This window comes from Saccostrea cucullata, unplaced genomic scaffold (genome assembly GCF_032062105.1).
Source record: "Saccostrea cucullata isolate Sc308-1 unplaced genomic scaffold, CSIRO_AGI_Scuc_v1 ctg3134, whole genome shotgun sequence".
Classification (NCBI taxonomy): domain Eukaryota; kingdom Metazoa; phylum Mollusca; class Bivalvia; order Ostreida; family Ostreidae; genus Saccostrea; species Saccostrea cuccullata.
In genome coordinates, this window is record NW_026934306.1 from 45,001 (window position 1) to 59,556 (window position 14,556).

The 14,556-nt window shown below is 34.2% G+C and overlaps 1 protein-coding gene across 1 annotated transcript; it reads right to left on the bottom strand.

The window, feature by feature from the left end:
- Nucleotides 1–1,181: 1,181 nt before the first annotated feature.
- On the bottom strand, nucleotides 1,182–14,191 carry LOC134240450 (acetylcholinesterase-like). Its single transcript, XM_062722536.1, has 5 exons — nucleotides 13,845–14,191; nucleotides 5,004–6,283; nucleotides 4,383–4,647; nucleotides 3,436–3,602; nucleotides 1,182–2,442 (listed from the first exon to the last, which is right to left on the bottom strand). The coding sequence occupies exons 2-5, from the start codon at nucleotides 6,268–6,270 to the stop codon at nucleotides 2,321–2,323; spliced, it is 1,821 nt and encodes a 606-aa protein (XP_062578520.1). The 5' UTR covers nucleotides 6,271–6,283; nucleotides 13,845–14,191; the 3' UTR covers nucleotides 1,182–2,320.
- Nucleotides 14,192–14,556: the final 365 nt, after the last annotated feature.

Genomic DNA, 14,556 nt, shown 5'->3' on the forward strand with positions numbered 1-14,556 from the left:
TCAATATGGTCGATATCAACGCACTTTGAAAAAAAATTAATTTTTTCAAAGTGCGTTATAGCTTGGTCCCAAATTTAACGCACTTTGAAAAAATTTTTCAAAGTGCGTAATTTTTCAAAGTGCGTTGTAACAAAGGACACTTTCACGGTCATGGCACCTGATCCCATCTCTGATGTTTTTCAAGGTCCGTGTTTACTCTGCTTTTCATTTGTTTCTTTGAGCTTGAATACTGTTATCTCTGTTTCCTCAAGATTACATTGTGAAAGAAAGGTCTTCCCAATAAATTAATACTCTTGAACCTCAATCTAATTGACAAATGCAGATTTTGAGCTACATTTAGCTTGAATGGAGCTAGAGATGTGGTAAAGAATTTAATGCGAGAGGAGCACTGGATAACATATGTGAAAATGGAAAGCAGTGTACAAAACTCCGAGTCGAGCAAAGGGGAATAAGTCCCGTTTGATAAACTCACTCATTTATTACAGTCTACAAACCATGGTGTCTTCTAGACCATCAGGTGCATATATGTTCTGGTTTGAATTATTTTTCCTTTCATGAAATATATCGAAATAACGAACTTCATTCAAACTCAAAAGTTTATTGAACAATATAAAATAGGAGATGAGCAAACACGGTGCTCCAGAACGTCAGAGATGGGATCAGGTACGATGAAGGAGTGAGCACCCCCTTATATTTAAATAAAACAAACAAAAACAGACAAAAACAAGCAAAAAATGAAGAAAAATAATGGACAGAAAAGTATCTTTTTTATAGAAAGCAGAAAATAATACAATTTTTACATCAACAAAATCTACCTCAGTCTATACTTACACGTATAAAACAACATTGATCAAATAAGACATGAATAATCAACATTACAAATACAATGAATATATTTCAAATTAAAAAACAAAACTACCTAAAATCAATTCAAAGGCTACGTTTTTTATAATACTTAAAAAAACAACCTACAACTTTGTAAATTTGTATGGGAAAACAACACTTTATGTGCAATTTGTGTATAAAACATCTTAACAGTGTGTTTTGTGTGTGTTGAGTAGGTGTGAAAGTATAAGGACATTCGAACAGCGTATGCATCATGTGTGTGTTTGGTAGGCGTGGCAGTAGAGGGACATTCCGACAGTGTGTACATCATGTGTGTGTTTGGTAGGTTGGTAGGTGTGTGCTGAGTAGGTGTGAAAGTATAAGGACATTCTAACAGTGTGTGCATCATGTGTGTGTTTGGTAGGTGTGAAAGTATAAGGACATTCTAACAGTGTGTGCATCATGTGTGTGTTTGGTAGGTGTGGCAGTATAAAGACATTCTAACAGTGTGTGCATCATGTGTGTGTTTGGTAGGTGTGGGAGTATAGGGACATTCTGACAGTTTGCACATGTGTTTGTTGGGTGGGGCGGGACTATAAAACATCCTAACAGTGTGTTTTGTGTGTGTGTTGGGTAGGTGTGAGAGAAAAGGGACATCCTTACATTTCCTGCATGTGTATGTGTTTGTTGGGGTAGCAAGTTGAGTTGTTAAAAAAAAAAATAAAATAAAAATAAAACTGTCCCATATTTTCAGGGTTCCCTGCGCCATTACTTTTTAACTATTTCATTGCCTTAGTTAAGTTTCGAATGTAAATGAAGACAAAGGATGTTTATTTCCAACCTTGCAAGTAAAGATTCAAATGATTTTTAAATGGTAAAACTTCGGAGCAATTTAAAAGCCAAACAAATGACGAGGTTTTAGAAAATCGTAAGCTTTACTATGATTAGATTATGCAAGTAAAAATACATCTAAACTTGCTACTTTACGCATTATACTATCGAGTAGTATTCATTATGGGAAATTAAATGCTCTATTCATATAAAATTTATTTATGCATTTTTATTGCAATAATTAACTGCTTCATCAAATGTTAACAAATTTCACAAAAAGACGCCTTTAATTAGAATATTTAACTGTATAATGTAAATGATACAGATTTTTTGGTCTAAATTTAGTATAGGTACATGTTATATCCACAAGTATGATCTCGCCCGTCTTCGTATAAACTCTTTCAACTAATGCAGCACTTTATAACTTGTTATATAGTACATATACACATATATGTCTGGAAGTCTGGAATGATCGATTGCGTAAAAGATATCAATGAAAAGAACAGGTTTTATTTGAATGTCTATCAGCTAGAAAAGAGCTTAGACTCGTCCATGAAAGGAATTTTAAAGAACAAAACTCATAATTTGCATATATTTTAAATCATATGTATCCTGAGTGCTCTTAAAAAAAGGAAAAAATTGTACATAGAATATCTTTCCATTCCTACCTAACAAGAAATAATATACTTGTACATATTATAACAATAATTGTAATGAGCGCATGCGTGATAAAGTTTGTCGAGTTCCTGTGTCCAATGTTGGTGGCACATTCACATCTGACGTCCTCTAAAATGGCAAACAGAATAAAATTCAAAATTAATCAGCAAAATTAAATACACAAGTTCATAAACACTGTATTTCTTTTATTTTGCACGTTCTTATAAGTTCAAATTCATCTTGAACGACGCTTAATTCAACTAGTACGTACTTTTCAAATGGTTCTTGTGTGTATACGTTCAAAGAATTACTGTTTTAAGAATGCTGTTAAATAAAACTCTACGGTAAGAATGTACTGGATAAATAAATAGATATACAAAATTCTTAATAATATCCAGAGACCCATAAAATGCAAAATTTTAACTCAGACAAAAGGTTTCGATAAAATCTGTAATGTTAACTCAATCAAATAGAAAAAATAATAATTTCAATATTATTATAAAAAAATGTAGGAATTTCTTTTTATATTTTCTCGGTGCCCATCTGTATATAAATGTAATCTTTTTATTAAATCAAGATGTGATATAAATCTTGCGTACAGCTTTTATGCATTGACCTTTTAAACTAACTAAAATTTGAATAATAGTTCAAAAACTAAGATAAATGAAAATTATCCCCTAACATTAAATAATAAATGCTAACTGGAGCGCGCGTTGTTTCTTTCGTAATTCATAAACCAAATATTGTGCAAAAATAGATCATTCCCACTGTCGCTGATATTACCTTGACATCGATTCAACAATCACAAGAGTCTGTGAACACCTAATACAAAGTTAATTTACCTAGAAATATATTTTATGGTTTCTATTTATAATGGCAGTGTACATGTTTTGCTATGTGGGAAACTCAAAATTTGTGTCGGATCAAAAAGTAAAATAGGATGTGCACAACGGCAATATGTAATAAAGATTCTGGGAAAGTTTCATAAAATTTCATTCAGTGGTATGAGGAGTTGCGGATAAGAGATGGGTACCCCGAAGCGTAACAGACGGACGAATGGACGGATATAATACTATATATCCTCTTTCAAGCGGGGGTATATTGATGTACAAAATTTAATACCTTGCTTTAGGTACTCCTGAAGCTTGGGAATGTAGTCGTTCCAGAATAGACAGTGACTGTGTTTGAGCCCTTTGTTGTAGACACTATCATAGGGACCAACATCCGCTGAAAACTTCCGGTATGCTTCGTTTTCAAATGAATAGGGCGGCCAGTCACTGGATGGACGTCTGTCAAGAAAGGTGTTAATTGATCTGAAGATTCTTATCTTGTCATGATTACTTGCTAATAAAAATGAGAACGACCCTGTGATAAGAGAGCTAACTCTTGATTTAAAATTAAAATTCTTCAATATAGCATAGAGATTATATTACCATAATTTATTTATGGAGACTGTACGTTTTCAATTCAATAAAACCCCAGGGGCGTAGTATCCGAAGATTATTGATCTGAAGATCCTGCCCCCCCCCCCCCACTTTTTTCCCCAACCTTACTTACACTATAGGAAATGTTAATTCAAAGCCTGTTTGTCCCCCTCACTTTTAGAAATGTACCGAAAATGTACTATAAGAATTGGTACTAAAAGTAGTTGACACTGAAAAAAAGTTTACCTACCCCCCCCCCCCCCCTCCACCACGAAATAGGATTTTCGACTTCGGGCAACTTTTCCCTTTTTTTTGTCAACTTTTTCAGGTAAGTAAAAAAATTTTTTTCTCTGCCTGCCCCCCCCCCCCCACTTTCAAAAACGATGCTACGCCACTGAACCCAACAGATGATTGAAACACTGACTTCTATTTTTTCGCCTTTTCAAATACTATTTTTACATGAGAAACAATAATCAGTTTGATATTTCAAAAAAATTTATGATGACGTTTGTATGCGTTGTTCATTCGATTAAACCCAATATAATGATTAAAACATTAACTTTTACTTCTTTCTTGCATTTTCAAATATATTTCATTACAAACGATAACAAGTTAGCATTGAATGTTATGTTTTCCTTCGTTTACCCTGTTTTGGCGAATTTGGCCCAGTATTGCATCATGTCCTGGCTCAGGGACTGCTCATTCGCCGAGTACTTGGTCCCTTTTCTCAGAGGAAGCCCAAAAATGAACTCGATCTCGTCCCCATGGAGGGCCCCTGACCACTCTGGCCACGAACTGACAGACGGACGATGGTTGAACTCGTACAGGTATACACCAGCGGCCTGTCCGTTTGCCTGGGCGTACTTTTGGGCTAGATTGATGGTTGGACATTTAAAGGCAAAGTCGCCAGCTGTGATTGATAAAAAATATTATATATTTAATATCAATTCCGGTCCAAACAAGGTAGGCTTTACCTAATGGTTTTAATCCTATCGAACCTTTCCTTTTTCAAATGCATTAAATCTGGGTACTTTGAGAATGTTTGCACGTGAAAGAAGTCAGAAAGTTCTTAGTGGACATAATATTCATGTTAATGTACAACTTTATTACATTTAAACAAAAGCCTTTGCATTGAAGATTTTTTTTTCATTAAACTCTTTTTACATGTAATTGTTATACTTGTATCGTCTAATAATATAATAATGACGTCACAAACAACATATGACACAAATTCAAAGAAGAAAGGTGTTTATACCTGTTACTCACTTATATCATCAAGAAGCATCATGTAATCCTTCTTATCACCCGGAAGTAGGTGGCTCTCATATCGATATAAAATGGCGTCTATTATTAGTTTATCCTTTACATTGTCCAATTTATGTATGCCATTTTGCGAAACACATTCTGGTAAATTTTTTATGTAATCGTCTTTCTTCAATGTATTATTTGGCCAGTCTGTTACAATTATATCATATAAACTATAAAACAAAAAATACATAGCCTCATTTCTATTTACACCTAATAATATCCTCTTCGCTGGTAAAATCCCTGAGCTGAAGAAATCTGAAGGTGTTTCAAAGATAAAATAATTGTCTAAAGTTGGAACGAAATTAAACGTCACAGCCGTCAAAGGTAACGTCCATATTTTTGTAAAGAATTCACTTGCGTCTTTCGTTTTCAAACACTCAATGACGGAGGTCTCATCATTTGATTCACAGTCAAAAGCCTCTGCTAATTTGACAGTATATTCCAAAGCTACTTTCGGATCATTATATGCCCAGTGCGCAAGAGCGGAAGCACTCTGCAAAATGGCATTTTTGAAAAGATTGCGAGAGTGGTTTGCCATAATGTGATAACTTATACTCACAGCGCCTGCACTCTCCCCAAACAATGTTATATCATCTTGAGATCCCCCAAATAGTTGAATATTTGAATGAATCCAATGCAAAGCTAGTTGTTGATCTAATAATCCCATATTTCCAGGGGCATTTTCGGTGCCTAAATATAGAAATCCAAGAGGACCTAGTCTATAATTTATTGATATCACAATAACTTGCTGTGAACTTGCCAACATGGCCCCATCGTACAAATCCAATGTTGGTGAACCTGCAATAAATCCACCTCCATAAATCCAAACCATAGTCGTGAGTTTCGTATCTCCGGACACTTTTGGTACCCAGATATTCAAATGTAAACAGTCTTCACTCATATTTGTATTTGGATTCCACATCTCTTCGGATTTTTCGCCCTTTTTTCCCTTAAAATACTCCAAAGGACTCTGAAAGCAAGTATTCCCTAGGGAGGTGGCATTAAAAACGTCCGTCCACTTTTCTATCGGTACTGGTCGGCGAAACCTAAGTTCCCCGAGAGGAGGCTGGGCAAAGGGAATGCCTAGGTACGTATAAACTGTGGTTCCGTCGACATCTTGAGTGAAACCGCGCACAAAACCGGAAGTTGTCTCAACAAGTGTTTTGGAAGTGTAAACCGGAAGTGAAATTATACTAAGGAAGGTTGTTAGCAGGTATCGAAGCATATTCAGTTCTTTCCTGCAATAGATCGTAAAAGAGAGTTTACATAATGTCGCTGGTAGAAAAATACAAGTTAATTAAGTGAGTACGTTCTTAAAGAAATTCATTATGTACCTTTTCACTTGTTACAAACTCGATAAGGACGTTAAACAAAGTAGAAACAAACAAAGAAATACTAGTAAATAAAACAATACAAACCGGACACAAAACTAAACGTAACGTTTGTGTTGTAGACAATATACTGATATTGCGAGATCAATCATTGACCATTTACTATGACACAATATATAAATATTGCATGTAGTTGAGTGTAACATTGAAAATTTTCACCCCAAGAAAACCATTGTCAACCGAGGCGCACTAAACTACATGCAATATTTATTATATTATACTGAATGTTTTATACAAATACATATAACAGTGAACCGTGCGCGCATAAATTCTGCGCAGTCGTTATTTTTTGGAATACCACCCGTCGTCAAGCAATGTTGACTGTTGCTACGCTGGAGGGCGTGGCTTCATTATTCAGCGGGTAGTAGTGTTTTTTAACAAATGTTTCTCGACTAATCAGATTCAACTTATTTCACATTAAGTATAATATCATTTAATATCGTCCTCTAGGTCCCTTCGGCTTATGCATCAATGAGAGAAAAGCGTGCACACTTTCTGCTCATTAACAATGCAAATACAAATCTTTTTAAATTAAAAATTATATTGTACTAACTTTAATTTATTTTCTAAATCTGTAATCATGACAATCTAAATATTAAGGATTCTCAATTTGAACCAGAGCTGGAACTACAGGTAAAATGTATAAATTTGTATATTTTTTCTTGTCAGTCTTTTTAATACAAAATTAGGAGAACCCTTTAATAAGCCAATGCTTATGAAGGAAATTAAATTCTTTGTATGCATCAAACACGACCCGCCAGTTGTTGAAAATCCATTTCATATATGTTTGTACATCTGGCAGGAAAAGTACATTGCGGAACATCCGGAACGAGTGAAGAAATAATTGATAACATGGAAATGAGCAGCAAAGAGTACTGAAATTGACAGGGGCGAGTGGAGTACTAGTATAGATTTTATAAATCATATACACAAGAACAGCCACTGGCAAGCATTGCAAAAATTACATGAGGCACCCTATAAAACAAAGCCTCGTTACTGCAATCCCAATAGTGTGTCCCAATAGAGACATTCACAAAAGTGTAACAGCGTGTTAAAAAAAAACGCATTTTTGCGTTATATACAGCACGCCGTCACGTTTAACACGCAACACACCGTCCCGCTATTGCATATTTATACAACACATCATCACACATCACAGGGTTGCACTACCACTGATCAGGGCAATCTAACATTTTACACAATTGTTTGTGTGTTAAAGCGACGGTTTTTTGTGTAAAATTGCGTCTGCGTGACTGTGTGTTTTGTGTGTTAGCGCGACAGCGCTTTGTGTTTTAGCGCGACGGCATATTGTGTAATATTACATTTGCATAACGGCGTGTTGTATTTTAACGTATCGGCCGTGTTGTGTCAAGTTGTCACTTTGCGCAGTAATAGTACTTGTCAAATGGAATTCTCTCTTCATCACTTACGCGAAATGGACACAAATAAACAGATGCTCCCCCTATGAGAAGTTAGTTTACTTAGTTCGGATTTTCTATTTAACCCTGAAATTTTTCTAGGATGAACAAGCCACCTGTTAGGTTGGATCAGATTCATCAATGAACAAAGAAGCGTACATGCGTGTTGTACGGAAGATTATTATAAGGGATTTATGACACTAATAATCTGAAGGCAGCCGCAGTCGGTAATTATTAATGATTTAGAACACGCCTTTATGATTACACGAAAGCATCCCCTACTGATCATCGTGGAATGAGGAATATAAATAAAGGTTATTGAATTCTGGTACTTGTGTTATCCTAACAAAGAAATACACTGTATATTATGTTTTCTACAGAAGTTTTACAAATAAAACATTCATGTTTTTAATGACTTCAGTAGTGTGTGCATGACAAGTCTGTAGCTCTACTGATTTGAACTTCAAAAAATGTGTTTGACAATAAAAATTAATCATTCCCTGTTAAAAATTCTTGTTGTGATAAGTTTAATTCTAATTGGACGAAAACTATTAAAGGATTAACTTTTAGAAAGAATTTCACAGAAATCTGAATTTTAATAATCATAATATTTTCCTCCCTGAATTTTTTTTCAATGTATACTTACTTAACAGAAAAGCATTTTAAGTTTGCGAAAAACACCTTCTAAATAATTAATCTTATAGCTAGTTGAGGTTTATCGACTTGTTTCTAGGTCGATCAAGTAAATGAACCTTAACAAAATCTGCTGATTTTGAAATATTTCCCTGTTACGTGTTTACTCTGGTTAATAAACGAATTGATGCTTATTGCCTCGCTATGACGTCATACAGGTTCGGACTAACCTTTAGAACCAGTATCGTTCGACCCAAATACTTCCAATAATAACAATTACCAATGTAGATAAGCACCTGTCTTGGCTCGTAATAACCACTTGTCAAACATATGGCTAGGGTTATACATGCTGGATCATTTTTTTATGTAAACAAAATCGCATTATATTTTCCCTGCTGTATATCTTTTTTCCATGTGTTAACCTCATGGTTAGAAGTTTTGACCTATTCCTTGCTATTTTCTTATGAGAAAAATTATATTTAGATAATCCTCAACTGAAGTTGGTATATTTTTTAAATAGCTACCAAATTTTAACTTAAGGAATGCCCAGTTCCGCCCGGAAGATTCCGTCGCGGGAGAGGGCACTGTTAAAATCCCTCGACTTAAAAAAGTGTCAACACAAAAAAATGGAAAGGAGATTTTATTTTGTTTTATGATATAGAGTTCATTACTTCATATATATAAAATTATTAGGGCACGACCCCAACCCATTTCCACTCCTGCCTCTCGGCGCACACGACCAAGAAATGTTTTATGCGTCAGGCATAGTATAGTCATAGATATTAAAAATACGTGAAAACGACAAGCAGAAAGTTAAAATAAAGTTATATTCAATTTTTGTAGCCTTTTTAATTTTGCGAAAAATCGGTCCTTTCTAAACCAGCCAAAAATAAAGTAAAAACTAGGAATTTTGGCCGTTAACTGACATTTATTTATTATATTTATTAACTTATTATATGTAAAAATTAATTTTAACCCCCCCCCCCCCTCCCCCCTAAAAAAAAGGAGAAAAAAATCGATAAACGGCACTAACACAAACTTATGATGAGAGCAATCATTTATCTTTATTGAAAAGTGAGTTCGTTTCATTGACATATGGCCTTGGATGTGATTGCGATCAACAACCACAGTTTGCCGTCATATCTGACGGATGGAAAAGCAACTTGACCTCGGGCCATCATTAACTTTCTGCAAGTAACGTTAATAAGATGACCCTTACAAGTTTTGATTGGATTTTCTGATTATTTACGGTACAAAGCAGAGATTCTTTTCCAATGTAACATTCATTTGGAAAGTTAATCAAAGTAGATTGCATCGACCTTTACGGCGGTTAATTAACTTTCATAATAGATAGGTTAGTGAAGGTTAGAATTATATTAATTTTTCAATTACATATAGTCCTTGGAAAGAATATAAGACGGTATATTTATTATTTTTTTATTCATTATCTTTTTTTTTATTAACCTTATAGTGAATTAAAGATGGTGACTTGTTTTTCAAACAAATTACGAAATCATCATTTTAGTTAATAGTTAAATTAAATAGATTGTTCATTTAAAATATACCAGGTATTTAATTTGAATACATATTTGATAAATGCAATTATTTGAAAACATGTACAATCAAATATACAACTTTCAAGTTTCGCTTTAAGGACAGTTCATACAAATCAGATGGATACCTAGAATAATATAACTTGTTGGACATATTTTTAATGCAAATATTCAATAATTAAAAGAAATTTTTCATTTGTTTGTTGGCTAGTTAGTTTATTTCTTCTATAACATCCAGAATGTTTCAGTCCTATTGAGACGTCGCCACTTGTCCTCGCCCAGTACTCAGCTTTCGGCAGATATCGATGTACCTACTGCGACACGGGACCTCGGTTTATCGGTCGCATCCGAAGGACGCACAGTCTCCACGTCCTGAGCTTGTAACGTATGGACTAACTACAGCAAAATGATCTTACATGTACCCACTGTGCCACACGGGCGCTTTCATTAAATGAAATGTAACTTTAAATATTGCTGCACACCGTTGGCGACTTAAAAGAAATTGAAAACTAAATGTAATCCATCTATGACATAAATAAAGTTCATTTTCTATATTATATTTTGTGTTTTTGCTGTTACCTCTTAGCTAGTCTTTTAGCATAAATACACAGAAACTTTTCGTCATTTTGTAAAGCATCATTAATCCACCGTGAAGTTTTCAACCTTAAAGAGTTTAACAAGCAGTGGGTGCAGGTATAAAATTTTAAGCGCTGTTAACCCGATACCCACCACAGATGTTAATAAGCCTAACTTCCCGCAGAGATCGGACACATCGCGTTCTTTTGAAATTCGCTTCATTTTTCCTTTCATCCTATTCATGTCTGTTTCAAGTCAATCCTTAGTTCATAATTTATTCTACAAGCGTCGATTGCCTCCAGATGTTTTCCTGTATGAATTTCCCCCCGCTCTCTCTCTGGTAATAGACAAAACTGTAAATTTCGGGGCCCGTTAGTTTCGTTTCTTGACATGCCTTCCGCATATCTATTTATCGGCAATTAGTGCCGCGTATAAAACGTTGATCTTCGCGCTAATTATTGTGGGAAACGGCATCAAACTTTTATGACTTTTTCTTTGACATGCACAATAAGCTTGGATTCATGCAGTTAATCTTTTTGGGCGTTTTTTTTTCTTTTCCTTCTTTTTTTTTAATACTTTTAACATTTATAGAAAAATATTCTACTTATCTTGCAGGTCCTGTAGATGTACGTTTAATCATATTTTAATTATTCTATCATTTTAATTTTATTTTGTGGTTTGGTATTTTTAAAATCTTTCCACAACCTCTACATCAAACAAAATTTACATTTATAAATATACAAAACTCCTCTGTCTCTCTCTCTCTCTCTTCCTCTCTCCCTCTACGAAATCACAACGAAAATAATAATAATAAGTTTTTTAAACAACTTGTGTTCAACTGGCGCCTAACTTTAAATGAAGTCTCATTCTTCATTCACAAAAATAACTGAATAAAGAATTATGAATGAAATAAATTGAATCGCCAAGACGGCGCGCGTCGACCAGTGCTCATTTCATTCACAATAAATGTCAGTTTCTGGATTCCACACAAGGGATGTTACACTATAATGAAGTTAATTCTTTTCATCGAAGCTCGGACATGTTGAAAGCTCAGAATCCGTCATAAAACTGTCAAACCAAATTACATCTCGGACGTACAGCTGGGGGAGTAATTATTTGTTAAGCCCTACATTTATGAGAAAATGTCAATAATCTTGTCAAAGATAGATTAAACAAGAAAGAGAAATTATTGAAACATGCAAATATCCTTACACATATATACTCATGTTAATACGTGAACAAGAACAGTCATATTACTTGGTAAATGTCTTGAATGTAGAAGACTACAATAGTACAAGTAGTTAAACATTTTATTCTATTCGGACCAAGTTGTTCGGCTTTCTATTTAAAAGATGAACAGATTAAATTAATACACGTACAAACGTATTGCGATGTCAAATTCTCAAACTCTCAAATAGCCCCTGAAAAAAAGGTTGCTGCTCTATGTTCTAAATATACGAAGTACGGGGTAATTACACGTATAAAATCTAAAACAAACAGCATTAATCTTCTAAAATATACCTACTAAATGACTGATTAATGTACAAATAAAATCAAATAAATCATATTAATAGAGAAGTGACTTTATCCGTAAAAGTACCCCCCCCCCCCGCCAAAAAAAAGTGATCAAAGATTTATCTTTTGAAAAATTTTAATCTGAGAAAAACATACATATGACTCTTTCACATTTTCGTTTGTTATCAATGTTGATGATTTGAATTATAAACGTACACCATAAATTTCGTTTTTTGTTTCATATTATCATTCATATCGATATTCTGTATACATGTAACATAACACCATTGTTTGGGTTAAATCTATCAATTGAAGAAATTAAAATATATTGGATATACACATGTAGATTTTCTCCGCGTTAATTTCCGGATACCCTGGACGTTTCCGGTCATAAAGTATGTTATACATCAAGTTAATGAACGGTTTCGTATAAATATTTATTTCTATCTCCCAACGCGGAACAAAAGTGCAAAGGAAATAGCTCTCTCATTGAACGTTAATTAACGATCGTTAATTATATATAGAACCTTGCAATTTAGACCACCTCCTTCAGTTCTAAGCTATAGAATCTTTATGTGAACTGACTTAAGACGAGTGGAGAAGATGTTTGAAAACATTTCTAACCTAGATAAAAAACTTTAACTAAATTAATTAACATCTAATAATTACGGGAAAGAAAACACTTTTGATTTTTCACCGAGTCTTAATTGAATACGGTCGTTGTAAATCATTAAACAGAGTGATGTAATTCTCTGAAAGCGCTCCTTAAAACATGTAAAGGGAATACGAGAAATCAGGTTATTTGAATAGCTTTAAGAGGGTATACTCAAAGTAGACAAGTATTTTCTTGTTCTCTTTAAACTTTAAACAGGAAATGGGCTTTTCATATATATCATTTACTGAAACTAACAAGATGATGAAACTCCAGAGATATAAATATTACATAATCTCTCTGTGTTCAAAGGATAACTAAAAACAATATTTGACAAATCCATTTGACTGTTTTAAAAAGATACTGTTCCTTAAGATACCTGAAAAGTGGAAGACACGTGCTTATGTGCATGTGTCAAATGATGAAATCACTTAAAATCGCCAACATACTTACAGTACTATATATCTCTTTATAATAGCATTACTATATGTACTTGAGGGAAATGAGCATAAACGAACCTAGCGAAATGGGAAACACTGGGGATATCCCAATAAATTCATTAAAATTGTGTTAATACCTAAATGCTAATAGCCTAATATAGCAGATTTATGAATGACACTCGTGAAATGGAAGCACATGGGGTATCTAAATAATTTATTATGGTGTGCATACATAATAGAATCAGATTATCTTAATTCTATGTAACACACAGGACTAATACATTAAATCGCCTGTATACATAGGAAGACTGATCATCTTAAATCTCATGAATGAAACTCGCGGAATGGAACACACGGGGTATCTCAATAATAACGATATCGTGTGAATACCTAATAAAGCAGAACATTCTAATTCTATTTTCTCATCAGCAGTTCGTCTGGACTCGATCAGCCTTGCTATTGATTGAATGTGATAAATACTGCGTGTAGTGGAATTCTTCACAAAACTACATATACACATCCTTCGAAACACAACACAATCAATAGAGACACACGAAAGATGGACAGGAAATGAACAGTATAGATGGAAAAGATTTATATAGAGAGAGAAAGTTCACTTACTTTATATATTTCCAGTGAAATCAGCTGTGTTTAATTTTCCAATCAGATCCTTCGAGATGTCATGTAGATTTCCGATGTCTACCTTTCAATCATACAATAGAAATGAACAGCCATGTTATATAGGGGAAACATACAGAGGGCTAGAAATCTACAACCGGTGCTCGCTCCTCTTCGGCACCGTAACTATGGGACGCGGTGTCTGACACTGAATGGGGTGAGTACAACGTGCTTCAGGCGAGATCGGGAATCTCCGGAAATCTCCGACCTTTGCCGATTGCTATCTGATGGATCTTCAGATCACTACAGCTGTCGATAGAGAGAGCGATGCTATAGGCCTGGGAAGTGGAACAACTTATATCTCCTGATGGGAGGATAAATTTGGGGGAATTATGAAGCAATTAACTGCTCTGTGATATCATCTAACCTTCATATTTATCATAGTTACCATTTTATCTTTTCCATAGTTTGGGTTATTAGCAACGCAATACTGAATCTATGTTTTGTAGGACATACAAAGTATGCACAAGGTCACTTAGCTTACGTTTTTATGTTATAAGAATAGGTCAATCAAGGAAATAATAGAAAAATAGTCAGCTATTCATCCAAAAAAAAAAAAAATCGCTATAATACCGACCAGTTTTTATCATGAGATTATACACGTTTTTACTTTAAGATTTTATTGCAAAAGACTAAAAAGATATGTGTGATTGTA